The sequence below is a fragment of the Euleptes europaea genome, chromosome 16 (genome assembly GCF_029931775.1).
Source record: "Euleptes europaea isolate rEulEur1 chromosome 16, rEulEur1.hap1, whole genome shotgun sequence".
Lineage (NCBI taxonomy): Eukaryota > Metazoa > Chordata > Lepidosauria > Squamata > Sphaerodactylidae > Euleptes > Euleptes europaea.
In genome coordinates this window covers 36,163,057-36,179,907 of record NC_079327.1, presented here as the reverse complement: position 1 = coordinate 36,179,907, position 16,851 = coordinate 36,163,057, and the positions used below count along the sequence as shown (strand labels likewise).

Here is a 16,851-nt window from a genome sequence, read left to right as displayed (position 1 = left end):
GGTAAACTAAAATTGAAGGGGGGTACATACAATACCAAAATACTATAGGGACTGTTTTAATTTCTGTTATTGTTTTCTGTTTCATCAACATTTTTGGCACCAGCCAAAAGAGTTCTAAATATAGGCAAAGAGCCTCTACAGATTTCTACAGTCCTGTTAATCTCAGTGCAGTTCAATTAGTTGCATGCTATTAGGGAAAAGAAAGTTATGCAATTTTAAAATCTTCACGCGGTTCATAATCTTCCTCACCACTGATTCTGCCTGACTTGCTTTTAGCATGAACAGTTAACCAGCAAAGTAGTACTGTGGTATTCCTTTCACTCCCAATCCTGTTACCTGTTAAAGAAAAAGGAACAAGTTACTAGTTTGTTTCTTCATAGCAGATGCTGCAGGTGTCACTTTAGCCTCCCCCAATTTTCTACAGTGGAAGAGCAGGCAATTCTTTCATATATCATAGTGAAGGTTCAAGCCCAGACTTGCACGTGGAACTCAACAGGGGGCAAAGTCTATTTGGGGTAGCAAAGCAACAAGCAGGAAAGGTGGTTAAGCAAACACACACCACACACACACAGAGGCATGTAGTTTTCTGTTCTAATTTGTACTTTTCTCCAAACCTGTCCCTACCCGGCTTTTGTCATATTCATTTGCATGTAAAATTTTAATTGGGTACGGTTTTGTCTGCCAAACATTTGTACTGTATTAGAAGAATATTTAACTATGAAGCATTAAAAGAAGTCCTGAGTTAGGAGCCATCTTCATGACTTCTCAGGCCACATCCTGTCTGAGATTGCAGGAGAGAATCCATGTTAGATATTAAAACTGAGAAAGGTGATGAGGCTGCAGTCAACAGAAAAACTGACTCACAGCAAAGTAGCCAGGTTCTCCTTGGGGCATGCACAACTCTCTTGGCAATAGTTCCATTCTTTGTCTTCCTGGGGGCTCATCAAAATCCCGGCCCTGTAACAACCATGCTTTGCTGGACAATAATTGACCTTCTAGGACCATCCAAGAATCTGCCTTACAATGCAGAGTTCCCTGGAAACCTAATCACAGGTGAGGCCATGGCCATCAACCAACCTCCCCACTCAAAACTCAAGCAATATCTCAGTAATTAAGCCTCAAAATAGCCCTAATGCAGGGAAAGATCCATCCAGCAATCACCCTTATCATGAGCCCATCAATCCCCTGGAGACAAGTATCTGACACTCCTGGTCATTTGTCCACCTACAGGCTCATCAGATCGCAATGTCATTCCAGTCATATAGCTGTCACTTTTGCTATGCCTGTATTTTCCCATCTAGCAGTTAAAATCCAAATTGGCCAATAAAATTCAAACTTTTGGGGTCTAATCCAATCCCAGTCTTGGAGTACACTGACTACCCTGTTCCCAACCTTTTCCAAGTATAAATATATACTCAAACAGCCCTGGTATCTTGCAGCAGTTTTTCCAGATCTTCCACCTACTGCCCCTATGACTTGGAGGCTTAGAGCTGGCATCAGTCTCTGCCCTGCTTTCCTTTCCTCTCGATTAGCATTTGGGATTGTCTGACACACAGCACTGCTGGGCACCCTTCTCTTCCTTCCAGACCCTCCAGATCTTCTACCCTCTATAAGACAGGCTTGTGCATTTTATTTACCTCTTTTGTAATTGTATTTTTTTACATTAGGTGTTGTTTAGGCATTAGGATTTACTGCGTGCTCAATCCTCTGAATGTCTCTTGCTCTTTTACTCACTGTTTTTCAAAATCAAGATTTCTATTTTCTGCTTGTTTATTTCTGGGAATCTCACTGTTCCCCTAGCAAAGTACGATCCAAATGTGGGACCCCAGTATACACGAGACAGTGATTTCTTAATATAATTTCCCCCAGGAATGCACATGTGTGCTTGACAGGCAATGAGGCCATTGAGGCCATTTGGGTATCAACTACTAATGGGGGTAGATATTAGATATTTAAAAAGTGCACACACTGCTTCCTTCTTGTCATTTGAAAGGGCCTCAAAGTTCTGCTGCAGATGCGTGGTATCCTGGCTTTCTCTTGGCCGCAGAATGATGCACATAATACATCAGAAGTAGTTCCTATGTAATCATCAGAATTTTTTTTTTCATTTTTAACATACAGCATATCACTGTAATGAATCAGGGCCTTGGAAGATAATCTTAGTGATCAAGTTGGTTCATATGGGTGTCGGCCATCCTTCAGGTATGCTGGTCTCAAGCCATTAAGGGATTTAAAGATCAAACACCTGTTGCTCAGAAACAAATTCAGAGCCTGCATAGACTGACCAAGATCAGAGTGATATGATCCTACAACCCACTCTGGTCAGCATCCTGGCTGCAGCATTCTACAGCTGCTGAGGTTTCTGAGCACTTTTCAAATGCAGCCCCATGCAGAGCGCATTACAGTAATCCCATCCAGATGTCACCAGGGCATGCACTACAGTTGCCAAATCTTTTCTGCCCTGAAAAGGCCTTGGCTGGCTAACCAGTTGACGCTGGTAAAAGACACTACTAGTCCCAGCTGCCACTTGCTCATCCAGCAGTAGGATCAGGTCCAGGAGCACCCCAAAGTTATGGATCTGTTCCTTCAATGGGAGTACAATCCCATCCAGAACAAGAGACATCTTAAATCCTGGGTCAGGCCTCCACTCACCAACAGCATTTCCCTCTTCTCAGTATTAAGCTTCACTTTATAAGCCTGCAGTCATCCCACAATTGCCTTCAGGCATCAGAGTGTTCAGGGTTTCTACAGTACTCCTGGGATCCACCAGAAGCATGAGAAAGAACTGAGTATCATCCGCATATTGGTGACCACCCAACCCAAATCTCCAGATGACCTCTGGAGTCCCAATCTTTCTTCAGTTTATAACAAAACAGAACAGAAATATTTGATTTCACAGCATGTTAAGTCTAAATGTGTGTTAAATCGATACCTTTGCCAATATGCCTATCTTTCACCATTTTTTTCCAAATGCAGAATACAGTTTTTAGAGAACCCAATTTCTTGTTCTTATGGGCTTAATCTCAGGAAAGTGTTGTTAGGATTGCAGCCTAAACTTTCTACCCCTTAGTTTCGTACTTGTTCAGAATAAAAGAAAATCAAGTTCTGAGAAGTCCAAATAAGAGGAGTTATATTGGATGTAGGCAGCTATAGTCCTACTGGAGCCTCTGATGGATAGAAACCGGTCCTGAACCAACTATTAGTGCATGCTGGAGTGGGAGCTTGACACATCTAAACATCTGCACCATGTTTGACTGGCAGGCATTTCTCACTAGCCACCACTGGCAGAGAATGTGTTAGAACAAGAGCCTCCTAGGCTGGATGAGGTTCACCTAAATTCCAAACTGGGTACAGATGAACTTCCAAAAGCTCTTGGAAGCACTCATAACAACAGCAAAACCTTCTTCTGAATGGGGGACCCAAACATACAGGTTTGTACAAATCCAGCTAGCACCATAAATGTTCCTAGGGGAAGCATGACACTGAATAGGACTACACAAAATTCCAGTGGCAGTGCTGCCTGATGTGGCCAGGCAAAATGCATCTGTCTAATCTTTCTTTATTGGTCTATAGGGTGAAGAATTCAAACTGTGAAGATGCCTGTTTCCAGAATCACATCTTGTTGTTTTGAAAGGATTGCAGGAATGACCGGGGGGGGGGGGGATAGGGAGGTGCACAAAAGCATCACAATGCTGTGGGGAAGCAGGGGGAAAAACAATTCCCTGTAGCAAAGCTGGGGCAAACAACCTGTATGGAAAAATCTTTTTCTGACCTCACCTTACCCTGCAAAACAAACAGAGCCTAGAGCAAGAAAAGAGTCTGACTACTTTGCAGTGAACTATTGATAAAATAACCTAAGAGATTGGGGGGGGGGGGGTTCAAGTAGCACAGTGTTCACATTTAGCTACCTTTAACTCTAGTCCAGAAGACTTTATTTTTTACAGCCATCCAATGCTTTAGTCTATTTTATGAAGGAAACAAGATCTACTTACCTTGAAGATCTCCCCAGCCTGAGGTTCCTTTGCTAAAGCTGAACTGTTCAGTCCATCATAGGCGGATGTGACATACATTTCAGAATAATCTTTTCCACCAAAGCAGCAAGACGTGATCCTGGAAACAGGCATCTTCACAGTTTGAATTCTTTTCCCTTTAGACCAATACAGAAAGGTTAGCCAGATACATTTTGCCTGGATAACTTTGTGTAACAAAGTAGGAATGTGCATTCGGATATTTTTGGTCTGAATATATATCCAAAATACACCTTATTGGTATTTTCCAGATATATTCAGGTCACTGGATGGTATTTGGGATTTTCCAGGATATGAAGATATGGGTTCCAAAAAACTCAGAAATATTCAGGAGTTACCAGGAATATTGGGAGTCAGCATTTTGAACCTTCACTCCCCTGGAATTTTGCTGTGTGTCTCTGTCAGTGTCTTCTTTCTAGGGCTTGGTTTCGGCTTGCCACATGGATTTGGCTTAGATTCTGTGTTTTGAAATTAGTTCTGTGTGTCTTGCAACATTGTGTTCTTTGTGTGAGTTGGATTTTGTCAGTTTTGTTGTGGATTCTCTGTTTTGACATTGCCTTGGATTCTTAGGTTGTGCGTTGGGTTGATTCTCTAATTTTACATTTGTTGGCCTTGCCACAGCATTCCTATTCTGTTTGGTGTGGAAGATTCTCGGGTTTGACATTGGCTCGGATTCTCAGGTTGTGCCTTTGTTGCTTGCCACATTGTCCCACACTTCTGCTGGGATTCCCTGGTTCTGCATTGGTTCTTTGGACTTGTTGATCCTGTCTGCATTGAAAGGCTTTTGGCCAGGGGTTGCTTTACTTGCTCTTGTGCCTTTAGCTAATCTTTGCCCTGGGGAAAGCATGGAATTTCTCCACACACACACACACACACACACACACACACACACACACACACACAGAAGAAACAATGAAGGATGGCACCTTGTTCAGGGGCCCAAAGAATTGGACCTCTTGATCCAATTCACTTGAAACTTGGGGGTTATTTAAAGGACAGGCACCAGAAGCTCTGAGGTAGTTTTTAGTGCAATTTGCTCCAAAAAACAGCCCCTCCAGTCCTCAAGAAAGATTCTCCATAGGGAATAATGGAGCCGAATAATATTGGAAACCCCCCGAATTGTGAATTATATGTATTGTCCTTTGGAGGTATATTGTTGTTTATTGTGACTTGAAGTCTTATTAATTTGGCATGAAACCAGCTAACCCTTTCAAGTAACATCCTACACTGATGACTATTGTTGAATATGGTTGCTCATTGAACTCTCTGTCCTCTTAGCAACCAAAATGAATTTGCGTATTGATTCTAGCTTCAAAAGAAAACAGGTGAATTGATAGAACATCACCATGACAGAATGGAGCATCACCATGACATCACCATCACAGAATTCAGATTTGTTAAATAAGTCTGCTCCTGGATTGTTTTAGACAAGAGTTACTTCTCCTATATGTTTTACAAGGGGAAAGGGGCTTGTTTGCAGACTAGGCTTTTAACCTGACCTGTCCCACTGATTTCACAATTGGTAGCCCTTTTCAGACATTATATGTGAGGGTATTCCAATTTGCCAAACTGAGAGCATTTCCTGCCCATGATCTTTCCAATACGCACAGACACCATTTTTTTGAATGGGGCACCATGAATATTTAAGATGAAAATTCATATGGTGCCCTATTCAGATTAATGGTAACCACATGTATTGGGTGGACCACAGGTGGCATAAAATTCTATACCTCCAGACATAACATCTGCAAAAGTTTATTGTGAACTTTTAAAAGATAAAATTTAACAAAATCAGTATAAACAGCATACACATCGCTGCTTTGAAGCAACAGTGTGATATGTATTAGCCCTTCTTTCTGATGAAGAAAGACTGATAAGTCAGGGTCAGATCATGTTAATATAGTCTGAATGTTAATATTAGAGAGACCATAATATGTTAGGGAGACAACCATGTTTTGAAAACCACACGCTAGTTTAAATGGTATATATTTATTATGTGAGCACTAGCAGCTTATGGTCTTCAAAGGTTAACTGCTGCATGCCTCATTGGTAAAAAGGGGAAACAAACGTATTAGCTTCTCATAATGTGTAACCTGGCATCCGTTCACTCCAGGAAAAGGTGGATTGACTACCTAGGAGTGCCTTTAAAAGCTTTCTTGTGCTTATCAAGGAACAAGTATTTAAAGACATTTCATGAATATAAATGGCACATCCAAGGAAAATGCAGTTTGTGAACATTCGGTTCAGATAAATACAGACTTCTTGTTAATCTTTCACCTTTCTCGGGGTCAATACGGATCACTCGTCCACCATCAATGCAGGCCACCCAAAGTTTCCCTTCCACATCAATACACATCCCATCAGGCATTGCTTCCTCCTTTTCCATCTTGTACACTGTTCTGCAATCCCCTGCAGAAGGAATAACAAATCCAGCATGGTTGGGCTGTCACTGAAATATTGCTCCTGTATATGAGCCCCGTGGCGCAGAGTGGTAAGCTGAAGTATTGCAGTCAAAAGCTCTGCTCACGACCTGAGTTCGATCCTGGCGGAAGTCGGTTTCAGGTAGCCGGCTTCCATCCTTACGAGGTCGGTAAAATGAGTACCCAGCTTGCTGGGGGTAAAGTGTGACGTCACCCCATGGGTCAGGAATGACCTGGTGCTTGCACAGGGGTGCTTGCACAGGGGACTACCTTTACCTTTATATTTTCACCTTTATATTTTCACTGTATCAATTCACTGTATATTTTTAAAAGAACCACCAGATCAATTCTCTAAGAATTTAGAGACCTTCTTCTGTCCCTTGCCTTGGAATCCTGTTATGGGCTCACAGTCTAATTATTGTGAATGGTTATGGCTTGGCCTAAAATGAAACCTGAAGAGAGTCATTGCCTTTAACAAAAGAACTTCCTTTATTGGTTGTGGATGTTTCTTGTATCAGAGCTAATGGTTAGGAAGTTATATTCTAATAGGTGGGGGATCTGTAACAGCCCAGAAATGTCTGGTGGTGGTGGCGGCACACTGCTGCCACCCATTTCTATGATGCCCAGAAAATGCCAGCCCTGGGTGGGCAGCCAGGTAAGGCATGTGGCTTCAATAAGGGGGTAAAGGACCATTATATGGGGGGATATGTGGGGCTGGTGCTTCTGCTTCCCCCATCCTCCTCTCTTTGTTATGGAGCCCTTCCTTCCTGCCTATAATAATACAATTCTTTATTACGGTCAATGACCAGCACAGGTAAAACAGGTAAGATATCAATTTACATATGTCTAAAAAACACATCTGAATAAAACATGCTGGTTCATTTGTTAGTATAGATAAGAAAGAGAAAAGGGAGCACTTATAATTAAACTGTATCCCTTCATTTTCAAGACTGCTGAGTAGCACAGACCCTCCTCCATCGTAAGTCAATTGCAGCGGCACAGAATCTAGCAACTGAATACGTTGCGTCGGAGTTTACATCTTGTAGCAGAGATGAAATATGGAACTGTCCCGTATGGCTGGAAAATTTATGAATTAATGGAGAGATGAACCTTTCTCTGATAGAACCTTTTCTTCCTGCCTATTTATCTCTTTATTCATAAAATGTTCATGTGTTATGATGTAATTAAACGGACATTTATTCATTTACCACCGTGGTTGTGGTCGCAGTGCTCCATTTGGTTTATTATCATTTATCTGTTTGGAAGTGATTTCTCTTGGTATTGCTTATTTGACAGAGTCTCCCTCCCACCATTTTTACTGTTTTATTTATTTATTAAAACGTTTATATCCTGCCTTTCCTCTTGGTTATGGCACAGTTTATGGAGATTTGTTTGATATGTATGGTTTGTGATGTCATTTATGATCAGGAGTTTTTTTTTTTTACATATGTTTGACATTTTTTATTGGTTCCGGATTTCTATAACCTTAATCCTATTGTATTGTTTATTGAATATCCCATTTTGTTGACTGTATTGACTCATTCTTTGTAATCAGCCTTGAGGCCCAGTGAGAAAGGAGGGCTATAAATAACATAAATATATTACCTTTCAACATTTGGACAGGGTTTCAGCCCTTCAGCTAAAAGGAGCCAACAGATGTGAAAGTATGGCCTTTTATGGAGGGATGTTTCCCATGGTCACCCATGGGCAAAACGCACAGGGAGAGCAATGCCACCTCTGGTGGGCAGATAAGGCATGCATAATAAAAAAGGAAACCTCAAAGCAGTTGGTGGGGGTGACAGTGGGGAAACGTACCTGCATAAAAGGCCTTTGTGTTAAAACAAAAAACAAAAAACAGCAGATGGCAGCATTTGGAAAGGACAGAAAGAGGCAGCTGTGTGAGCGGCTGAAAACGCAGTTCTTTGGATACCATGATCTCTTTCTGTCTCTCCCTGCCTCATCTATCTGTCTGTCTGTCAGGCCAGATATTGGATCTGCCGCCTGAATATTTGTAAATAAAGCAGATATTTGGAACACGCTGCACGAGGGCTCTCTTTCTTCTAAAGGAAGCTACATTGGGGTCCCACAGTCCCTGGAACTTTTCATTGATCGTGGAAGTGAGTGCACAAGAATGCAGCGCAAAATGTGGGTCACTTTTCTTGGGCAGGGCTCTTACATGGCCATGCAACTCCAGTGCTGGAACATTCCTTATCACTGCATTGGCCCTGGGTAAGCTGCCCCTATTAAATTGGTGTCTGTCATATAGTCCTTGAAAGCACAGGACAGCTAGCTGAAAAAAATGTGTCAACACTAAACGTAGCATCGTATTGCGCAAGTCTTCGTGAGTTCAGGATATATTGTTATATATGGGGGAAATGCGTAACTATATTGTAGCCAGCATGGAAAGAAAATTTCAAGTTCCTTGGTTTTAAAAATAAGATCCTTTCATTCATAAAAAGAGGGGAAATATATCTCAACAATCTGCCCACTCCAAACTCATTCTTACTACAAGCTCCCTCCCCATTTGGTCAATAAATAATTGCTTTGTGTCAATAATTAAAGAAAAGCACAATATGCCAGCTGACATACTGTAGAAAGAACAAAGTTTGCACTGCAAATTGGCCTTCTGATTTACTACAGAATATTCATTGACAGTGCAAATCCTAAACCTAAATCTAGGACTGCCAATTCCGGGTTGGGAAAAACCTGGAGATTTGGGGGTGGAGCTTGGAGAGGGTGGAGTTTGAGGAGGGGTGGGACCTCAGTGGGGCATAATGCAGTATAATGCCATAGAGCCCCCCCCTCCAAAGCTCTGCGAAACTCCAGACTCTGGAGATCAGTTGTAATTCCAGGAGATCTCCAGTCCCCACCTGGAGGTTGGCAACCCATTGACTACAATGGAATCAGAAGGGGTTAGCCCTGTTTAGGATTGCCCTGGTAGTCACTGTAGTCTGAAGAAAGAAAGTTACCAATTCTTCCCGTGTGCTCATCATAGGTGTAAGCATGCACAGCATAGGCCAGGCTGTCGATGTGGAAGAAAGTTCTGTGATCCAGTGACCATTCCAGCCCATTTGAGATATCAATGTGATCTAACTGCTTCACGACACTGCAGTCAGGAAAAAGAGTATAAAGAGCCCCTTGGCACCTTGCTCTCACACCAGGAGCAGTCTCTTCTGCCATGGTACCTAGGAAATGAGAAGTAGAATCAGATAAGAGGCTGTGCAGTACTGAGTGAAGAATGTCACTATGACCAATGATCTACCCTAGCACTCTGACGTGTCTGCTTAGTTTTCTTAGGAACTTCGATAAGGAACTTTGTTAAAAGCCTTTTGACTCACCTGTTATGTAATGCCAACCAGATTGTTCCTGTTAACATACTTAATAAGAACATAAGAACATAAGAAAGGCCCTGCTGGATCAGACCCAGGCCCATCAAGTCCAGCAGTCGGTTCACACAGTGGCCAACCAGGTTCCTCTAGGAAGCCACAAACAAGACGACTGCAGCAGCACCATCCTCCCTGTGTTCCACCGCACCAAAAATAATAGGCATGCTCCTCTGATACTAGGAGAATAGGTATGCAGCATGACTAGTATCCATTCTAACTAATAGCCATGAATACCCCTCTCCTCCATGAATATGTCCACTCCCCTCTTAAAGCCCTCCAAGCTGGCAGCCATCACCACATCCTGGGGCAGGGAGTTCCACAATTTAACTATGCGTTGTGTGAAAAAACACTTCCTTTTATCTGTTTTGAATCTCTCGCCCTCCAGCTTTAGCAGATGACCCCGTGTTCTAGTATTATGGAGAGGGGGAAACAGACCAAAAAAGGACTCTAAAAACCAGAGGAGAAAAACCCATGCTGATTTTCTTCACCCAGGCTTCTGCTTCTGTCTATGTGGGATATTACTGCCCATGTTATAAACATAACATGGCACAATAGTGTCTAGAGATTATTTTTCCCCCACCAGTGTATTATGGACAGAGGTTAGGACAAGAAATCTGCCAGTGCCTGGATCTCCCACCCCATCCCTCCTGCTGATCTTTTCTTTTTAAATGGTGTTAAAACTACCTTAGGAGCCCCGTGGCGCAGAGTGTTAAGCTGCAGTACTGCAGTCAAAAGCTCTGCTCATGACCTGAGTTCGATCCCGACGGAAGTCGGTGGCAAACCACCCCACAAATAAAGTCTGCCTTGGAAACGTCGGGATGTGACGTCACCCCATGGGTCAGGAATGACCCGGTGCTTGCACAGGGAACCTTTACCTTTACCTTTTACAACTACCTTCCATTCCTATTATAAAGGGGCTAATTAAACCAAAGCATTAGTTATTACAATTTTAACCATTTCACATTTGTAATCTTTAAGAAACCTCTCGAGAATGTTATTTGGTCACAGTGACATTTGAAGGTTTTTTCTTTTTACTTTTTAATGAGAAGCCCTCCTCATCCTCATTAGCAGCTAAAGCCATTGTCTATACTGCTCATGTATTCTAGGGCACTTCCAATGTAGTTGTCTGAAGAATAGAGACATAGAGACCATTGCTCTGTGCTTTGTTTATATTTGAGTATGGATAATTATTAGAGTTTGTTCTTATCTATGTCTCTTTGGGTACACTGAAGTTTTCAGAAATCATAGAATAAATCATTAAATCATATGATCATATTATATTAGCATACTGACATTATCAGAAATCATATAATAATCTAGAGATGAAAATTACAATAATTGTATCATTATCCCAGATTACATCTGAATTTATTACATCTGAATAATTGTCAAGATGGACTATATATAAACAGCATTTCACCTTATACAAACTACTGTTTAGCCCAAACTTTTTGCAGATATTCTTTGCATAAAGACGATTGTTTTGTGCTGCCAATAATAATTTGAAACACATTTTCATGCTAGGAGTCCGAGGCTGTTACTATGTATGTATTGCATTCTACTACATAGCAATCATTTTATTGAACCCTTTAACACTAATCACGTCTTGCTTGTAAAAACAAATGATGCCCATTGTTGGATACTTTAATGATTACTATAAATTCATCAGTTCCATGGAATTCTGTAGATTAATTCCACCTGTGAATAGGAATAGGGAAATTGAACACACATATTCATATCACCTGCAAAAAAGTTCCCTTGTGGATCCACTTTTCCATCATTAAACCGGTTGTTAGGTTTATCTAATTCCTGCACAGAAACAGTAACAACTGCCCGGTGTTTCCAGTTCAAAAAGGCAAAGCTGGTTCCTAGAGCAATCACATAGCCTCCACTCTTGCGAAGGGCGACTGAACCAACACGAGCACCTGCAGATAGGAAAGAAATGAAGGAATATTAGGTTAGCAGAGTGCTAACCTAATCTTCCCTATTACTATGTATGGGTGTGAAAGCTGGACATTGAAGAAAGTTGATAGGAAGAAAGTAGATTCCTTTGAAATGTGGTGTTGGAGGAGAGTGTTACGGATACCGTGGATGGCCCAAAAAAACAAATCAGTGGGTTATAGATCAAATCAAGCCTGAACTGACCCTAGAAGCTAAAATGACTAAACTGAGGCTATCGTATTTTGGTCACATCATGAGACGACAAGAGTCACGGGAAAAGACAGTCATGCTGGGAAAAGTTGAGGGCAGCAGGAAAAGAGGAAGACCCAACAAGAGATGGACGGACTCAATAAAGGAAGTCACAGCCCTCAATTTGCAAGATCTGAGCAAGGCTGTCCAAGATAGGACATTTTGGAGGACTTTCATTCATAGGGTCGCCATGAGTAGGAGACGACTTGACAGCACTTAACACACACACACACACAGTGCTCAAGGCACTATAACACAGCAGAGTATCTGGTTTGTGAGTGCTGCTAAGAAACAAAGTTACCCACAGAGCCTCTTTATCTTTGCAAAACCAATACAAGTCCTTTATTGTGAGGAACTCCATTCTAGACAGGATAGAGTAGAGACAAGATACTAATCTAGTCTAACTAGCTAGGATGGATAGAGATGCAGGGCGCATGTCCTGCCCTCATGGTGCCAAGATGGAGAAGGGTGTGGAGAGAACGTGTCAGCCGAAAGGAAGATTCCCTGAAAGTAGCAATCTCCACATCAAAGGAATAGCATCAGCGCAGTAGAAAGGAAGGATGTTCAGGGTCCTGACTATCCCTCTGACTCTCTATAGTCCCCCACTGAAGCCTGAGGCTAAGAGACAGTGCAAAGTCCTTCACTTCCAACAAGAAACTGGTACACTTCAAATTCAGGGGAAGCCAGGATATTTTGCAGGGGAGAATAAATTCAGGGGAAGCCAGGACATGTGCCTTGCTGGACAAGTGCTTAAATTTAGAGGCCACGACTATTTTAATTATTCCTTTATTTATTATTCCTCTCAGCTTCTTCACAAATGGGGAAGGCTGTGGCTCAATGACAGAGCATCCGCTTGGCATGCAGGAGGTCCCAGGTTGAATCTGTAGCATCTCCAGCTTAGGTGGTAAGTTATGCGAAAGGCCTCTGCCTGAGACCCTGGAGAGCTGCTGCCAGTCTAAGTAGACAATACTGACCTTGACGGACCAAGGGTATGATTCAGTGTAAGGCAGGTTCATGTGTTCAGTGCTTTTGAGGGTGCCATTATCCACAGAGCAAAATCAGACAGATTAAAGAGGCTGGCAGGCAGCAGCCACCTTGCAAAATGAATTTGGGCGGGTGTGTCTTGTTGTAGTCAGAACTGCAGATTTAAAGTTTTAAAGGGCTCAAGTTCCATGCAATATCATTTCCCGAGGGGAAAAAAGCAGCCGAGGGGAGGCTGTGGCTCAGTGGCAGAGCATCTACTTGGCGTGCAGAAGATCCCAGGTTCAATCCCTGGCATCTCCAGTTAAAGGGACTAGGCAAGCAGGTGATGTGAAAGACCTCTGCCTGAGACCCTGGAGAGCCGCTGCCGATCAGAGTAGACAATACTGACTTTGATGGACCGAGGGTCTGATTCAGTACAAGGCAGCTTCATGTGTTCATGTGTTCACACACACACAAAATGTATGCATACTTGCCACAAACCGTTCTGTATAAAAATCAAAGACTTTTATCTACCTTGACTTAGAACATTAGGTGCCTTGGCATTCTTTTAGAAAAAACTATAATTATAATTAATAACAAGCAATATCTCTAATTCCAAAAAACAGCCGCAAGCATTAGACTTGTTATACTGTTTTTTAAAAAGCAAGTTCCTTACCCACAGGCACACACTGAATTGTGTTGGTGATGGAGTTCCAGCGGCAAACTTTCTGCGAATTGATATCCACGTATACAAGGGAATTCTCCCTTTCCTCCCATACTGGACACTCTCCCATCCTGTTCTTTTCCTTCACTATAGACTCAATCTTAATGGAAGACATTGTCTACAAGCTGGATACCCAAGGTTGGGTAGAAAGAGAAATATATATATGTATGTATATAAATACTAAAAATATAATTTATTAGAAGGGCTAAGTAAAGGTTAAAAATATTTAAAAACATTTAAAATAGCACAATGGCATTTCCTAGGGTTGATCTCTGTAACCACATACCAAGCGCGTTTCGTCCTATTGGGCCTTCATCAGTGGTTAATTAAAACACATGTTAAGCCTGCACACGTTTACAGAAATAAACAAACAAATAAATACATATACAAACAGTTCAAACCCAACCAGGCATGTGTATAGGTTGTAAAATCTGTTACCAGTTACTCAAACATCAGGTCAGATTGGTTCTAGTTGTAATACTGGTTAGTATATGTCTCTCATATACTATGTGTGCAGGTATCAACCTAGTAGAGCGGTGGTTGGGTTTTAGTCCCCTCTTTTTCCTTCCAGACATTGTCTACAAGACAGAAAACTGTCGGCATGACACGAAATTGAATTTACAACTAAAGTTTTGCCAGAATGTATCAGTGAACTGGCCCTAGAATTGGGAGTCGGGGATACATTTACAGCAGAAAACATTAACAACGTATTTGTGTGATAGTCACCATCAGTCAGTATGAGAGGATAGTTTCTTTGGTATATGCCGCTTTAAATACATCTTACAAAACTGGTTCAGGTAATAGTTCTAGTTCAGAGCCATAGAAGAGGCAGAGATTGTAAAAAAAAAAAATGCTTGAAATGGTTTTTACAGTAATGCAGCTTCTGTTTCTCATAATGCTCAGTGGCACTGACTGGTCAAGATAACAGGGGGAAATGAGGTAGAAGTACTATCTTAAAGTCCTTTGGCTATTGCCAATGGGGGACACACACACCCCAAGTGTGTTACCAATTATCAGGTTCAGACAACACAAGGGATGGTATCAGAAGTTCCTGGCTTTCAAAACATCATATTTAAACAACAATTCTTCTTCACAGAAATGGATGAATTCCCACTTGGAAGGCATATACAGAGTTGCTATTGGATGACCAGTGCGGTGGATGACACTCTCCCCTGGCACTGGAGCCACTAGTCATAGGTGCAAAAGGCCCATTTGCCTCCCTCTCAACTGCTTCACAACTGTAATCCCTATAATTTCTCCCACAGAATTTGATGACCACGGGGGAAAAAGTAATAATTTGATGTGCAGTTTGCTAACTAATTTAAAAATCATGGGAGATGAGAGATCAAAATCAAGCAGTCGTTCCCCCCCCCCAAAACTGTGACTTAACTATTCACCAAGGCTCCCAACCTTACCATTTATATAAAATTTAAAAGTCTCAAAAGACAGCTCCGAAAAGATTTCTCATTGGTCAATCCAGACTGAGATGGTACTGTCATGGTGCAAAAGGACATCAGAGAATGAATAAGGGATTCATTACAGGACCCAGCAGGATTAATTAAGAGAATAGGTGGTGCAGTGTTTTAATTCACTGCTTTCAGAAACACAGCTCCTTTGAGAAGTGTACCATGTGAACGGATCCAGTCCGAGACCAGTTTACAGCCTTCTCTAATGATTACGAGAGTCAATTTTTTCCCTGTTCTCAGTGGAAAACCATAAATTCACACTCACCTGTGACTGCAGACTGAAATCACAATAAAATGATTCCGGCACAATGCATCCCAATGTTCCTTCCAATTCTGTGTTCTATTCTGTGGAATTCTTGAGTAGATTGCTGCAAGTTTGCTTTTTTTCTCTCTGTTGTAAAACAGGAAATGATGAAGCATAAGAGCTACCTGGGTCAACTAGGAAAGTTTGCACATTCCATGATGCAATATATCTGTATTTTTGCAGAAGCTAATGCAATTTGAGAGAGAAATTTAACCCTTTAGGAGTCACGATCTGGAGTCTAACAATCTAATCTGCTTCTTTTTTCACTAGCAGCCTTTCATTTTTACGGGTTAATTTCTGCTCAGAACAAAAAATAAAATCAGAGGGACTAAAAGCAATCATGGGTTTCTTATCACATAAAGGACTATTCTCTAGCCCAGGGGTGGGGAACCTTTTTCCCGCCAAGGGCCATTTGGATATTTATAACATCATTCGCGGGCCATACAAAATTATCAACTTAAAAATTAGCCAACCAAGTCCCAAGCAGGCAGCTTCCCCAGATGACCAATCCAGATTCCCCAAACTCACATCCGCCTTGAATAGAGGCTATTCCTGTCCGCGGGAGGGGGCGGATCGCCAGTCTTAGATCCTTCTGAGCTAGAGATCTGCCAGGACCCACGAAGGGCCAGACCAAATGACTTTGCGGGCCTTAAACGGCCCCCGGGCCTGAAGTTCCCCACCCCTGCTCTAGCCAATACCTGTTTTTACAAATACTCTTTTTTATGCCCATACTTACATTATTATAAGAAAGACTATATATAATCTGACCACAAGCAGTTTCCCCCTTGTTCATGAATAATTTCTTCCTATCTGATGCCAAGGCTTTTAAATAAGAGGACTGTAGTATGTGATTTGGATAACCCCTACTAGCTAAATTGTGCTTAAGAATGGAAGCCTCCCTTTTGAAGTTGTAACTATTTGAACAATTTCTTTTAAGCTTTTAGGAGAACTAAGAATCTGAGGAAACATCTTGTCCATAGCAACGCTCAAAAATATGTTAGTCATCAAAGAATCCTACCTGGCATTAATAATCCCCAGGGACATTTTGCCTGTGGAAATTGTAGTTGGTATAAGCTAATACACAACATGAAATACTTTATCAGCCCTTTAGATCTGGAAAAAAAATACTAAAGGATTTCACAACATGCAACTCTACACAGGTTATATATATCATCCAGTGCCCCTGTAATATTTATTTATTTATTTATTATTTCCATTTGTTACCCTGCTCTTTTATGCTTCAAAAACAAAGAACTTAAGAACACACATAGCAGAATACAAAAGCAATATTAAATTAAAAAGAACAAGTGCCCCATTGGCTAAACATTTTATTGAAAACAATCATGATCCTTCTGACTTTATTTTATGGG

The 16,851-nt window shown here is 41.6% G+C and overlaps 1 protein-coding gene across 1 annotated transcript; it reads right to left on the bottom strand.

Moving 5' to 3' along the window:
• Nucleotides 1–239: 239 nt before the first annotated feature.
• LOC130488290 (regucalcin-like) lies at nucleotides 240–15,526 on the bottom strand. Its single transcript, XM_056861941.1, has 7 exons — nucleotides 15,443–15,526; nucleotides 13,664–13,829; nucleotides 11,577–11,759; nucleotides 9,418–9,633; nucleotides 6,306–6,437; nucleotides 3,993–4,147; nucleotides 240–336 (listed from the first exon to the last, which is right to left on the bottom strand). The coding sequence occupies exons 2-7, from the start codon at nucleotides 13,824–13,826 to the stop codon at nucleotides 286–288; spliced, it is 900 nt and encodes a 299-aa protein (XP_056717919.1). The 5' UTR covers nucleotides 13,827–13,829; nucleotides 15,443–15,526; the 3' UTR covers nucleotides 240–285.
• Between the last annotated feature and the right edge of the window lie 1,325 nt (nucleotides 15,527–16,851).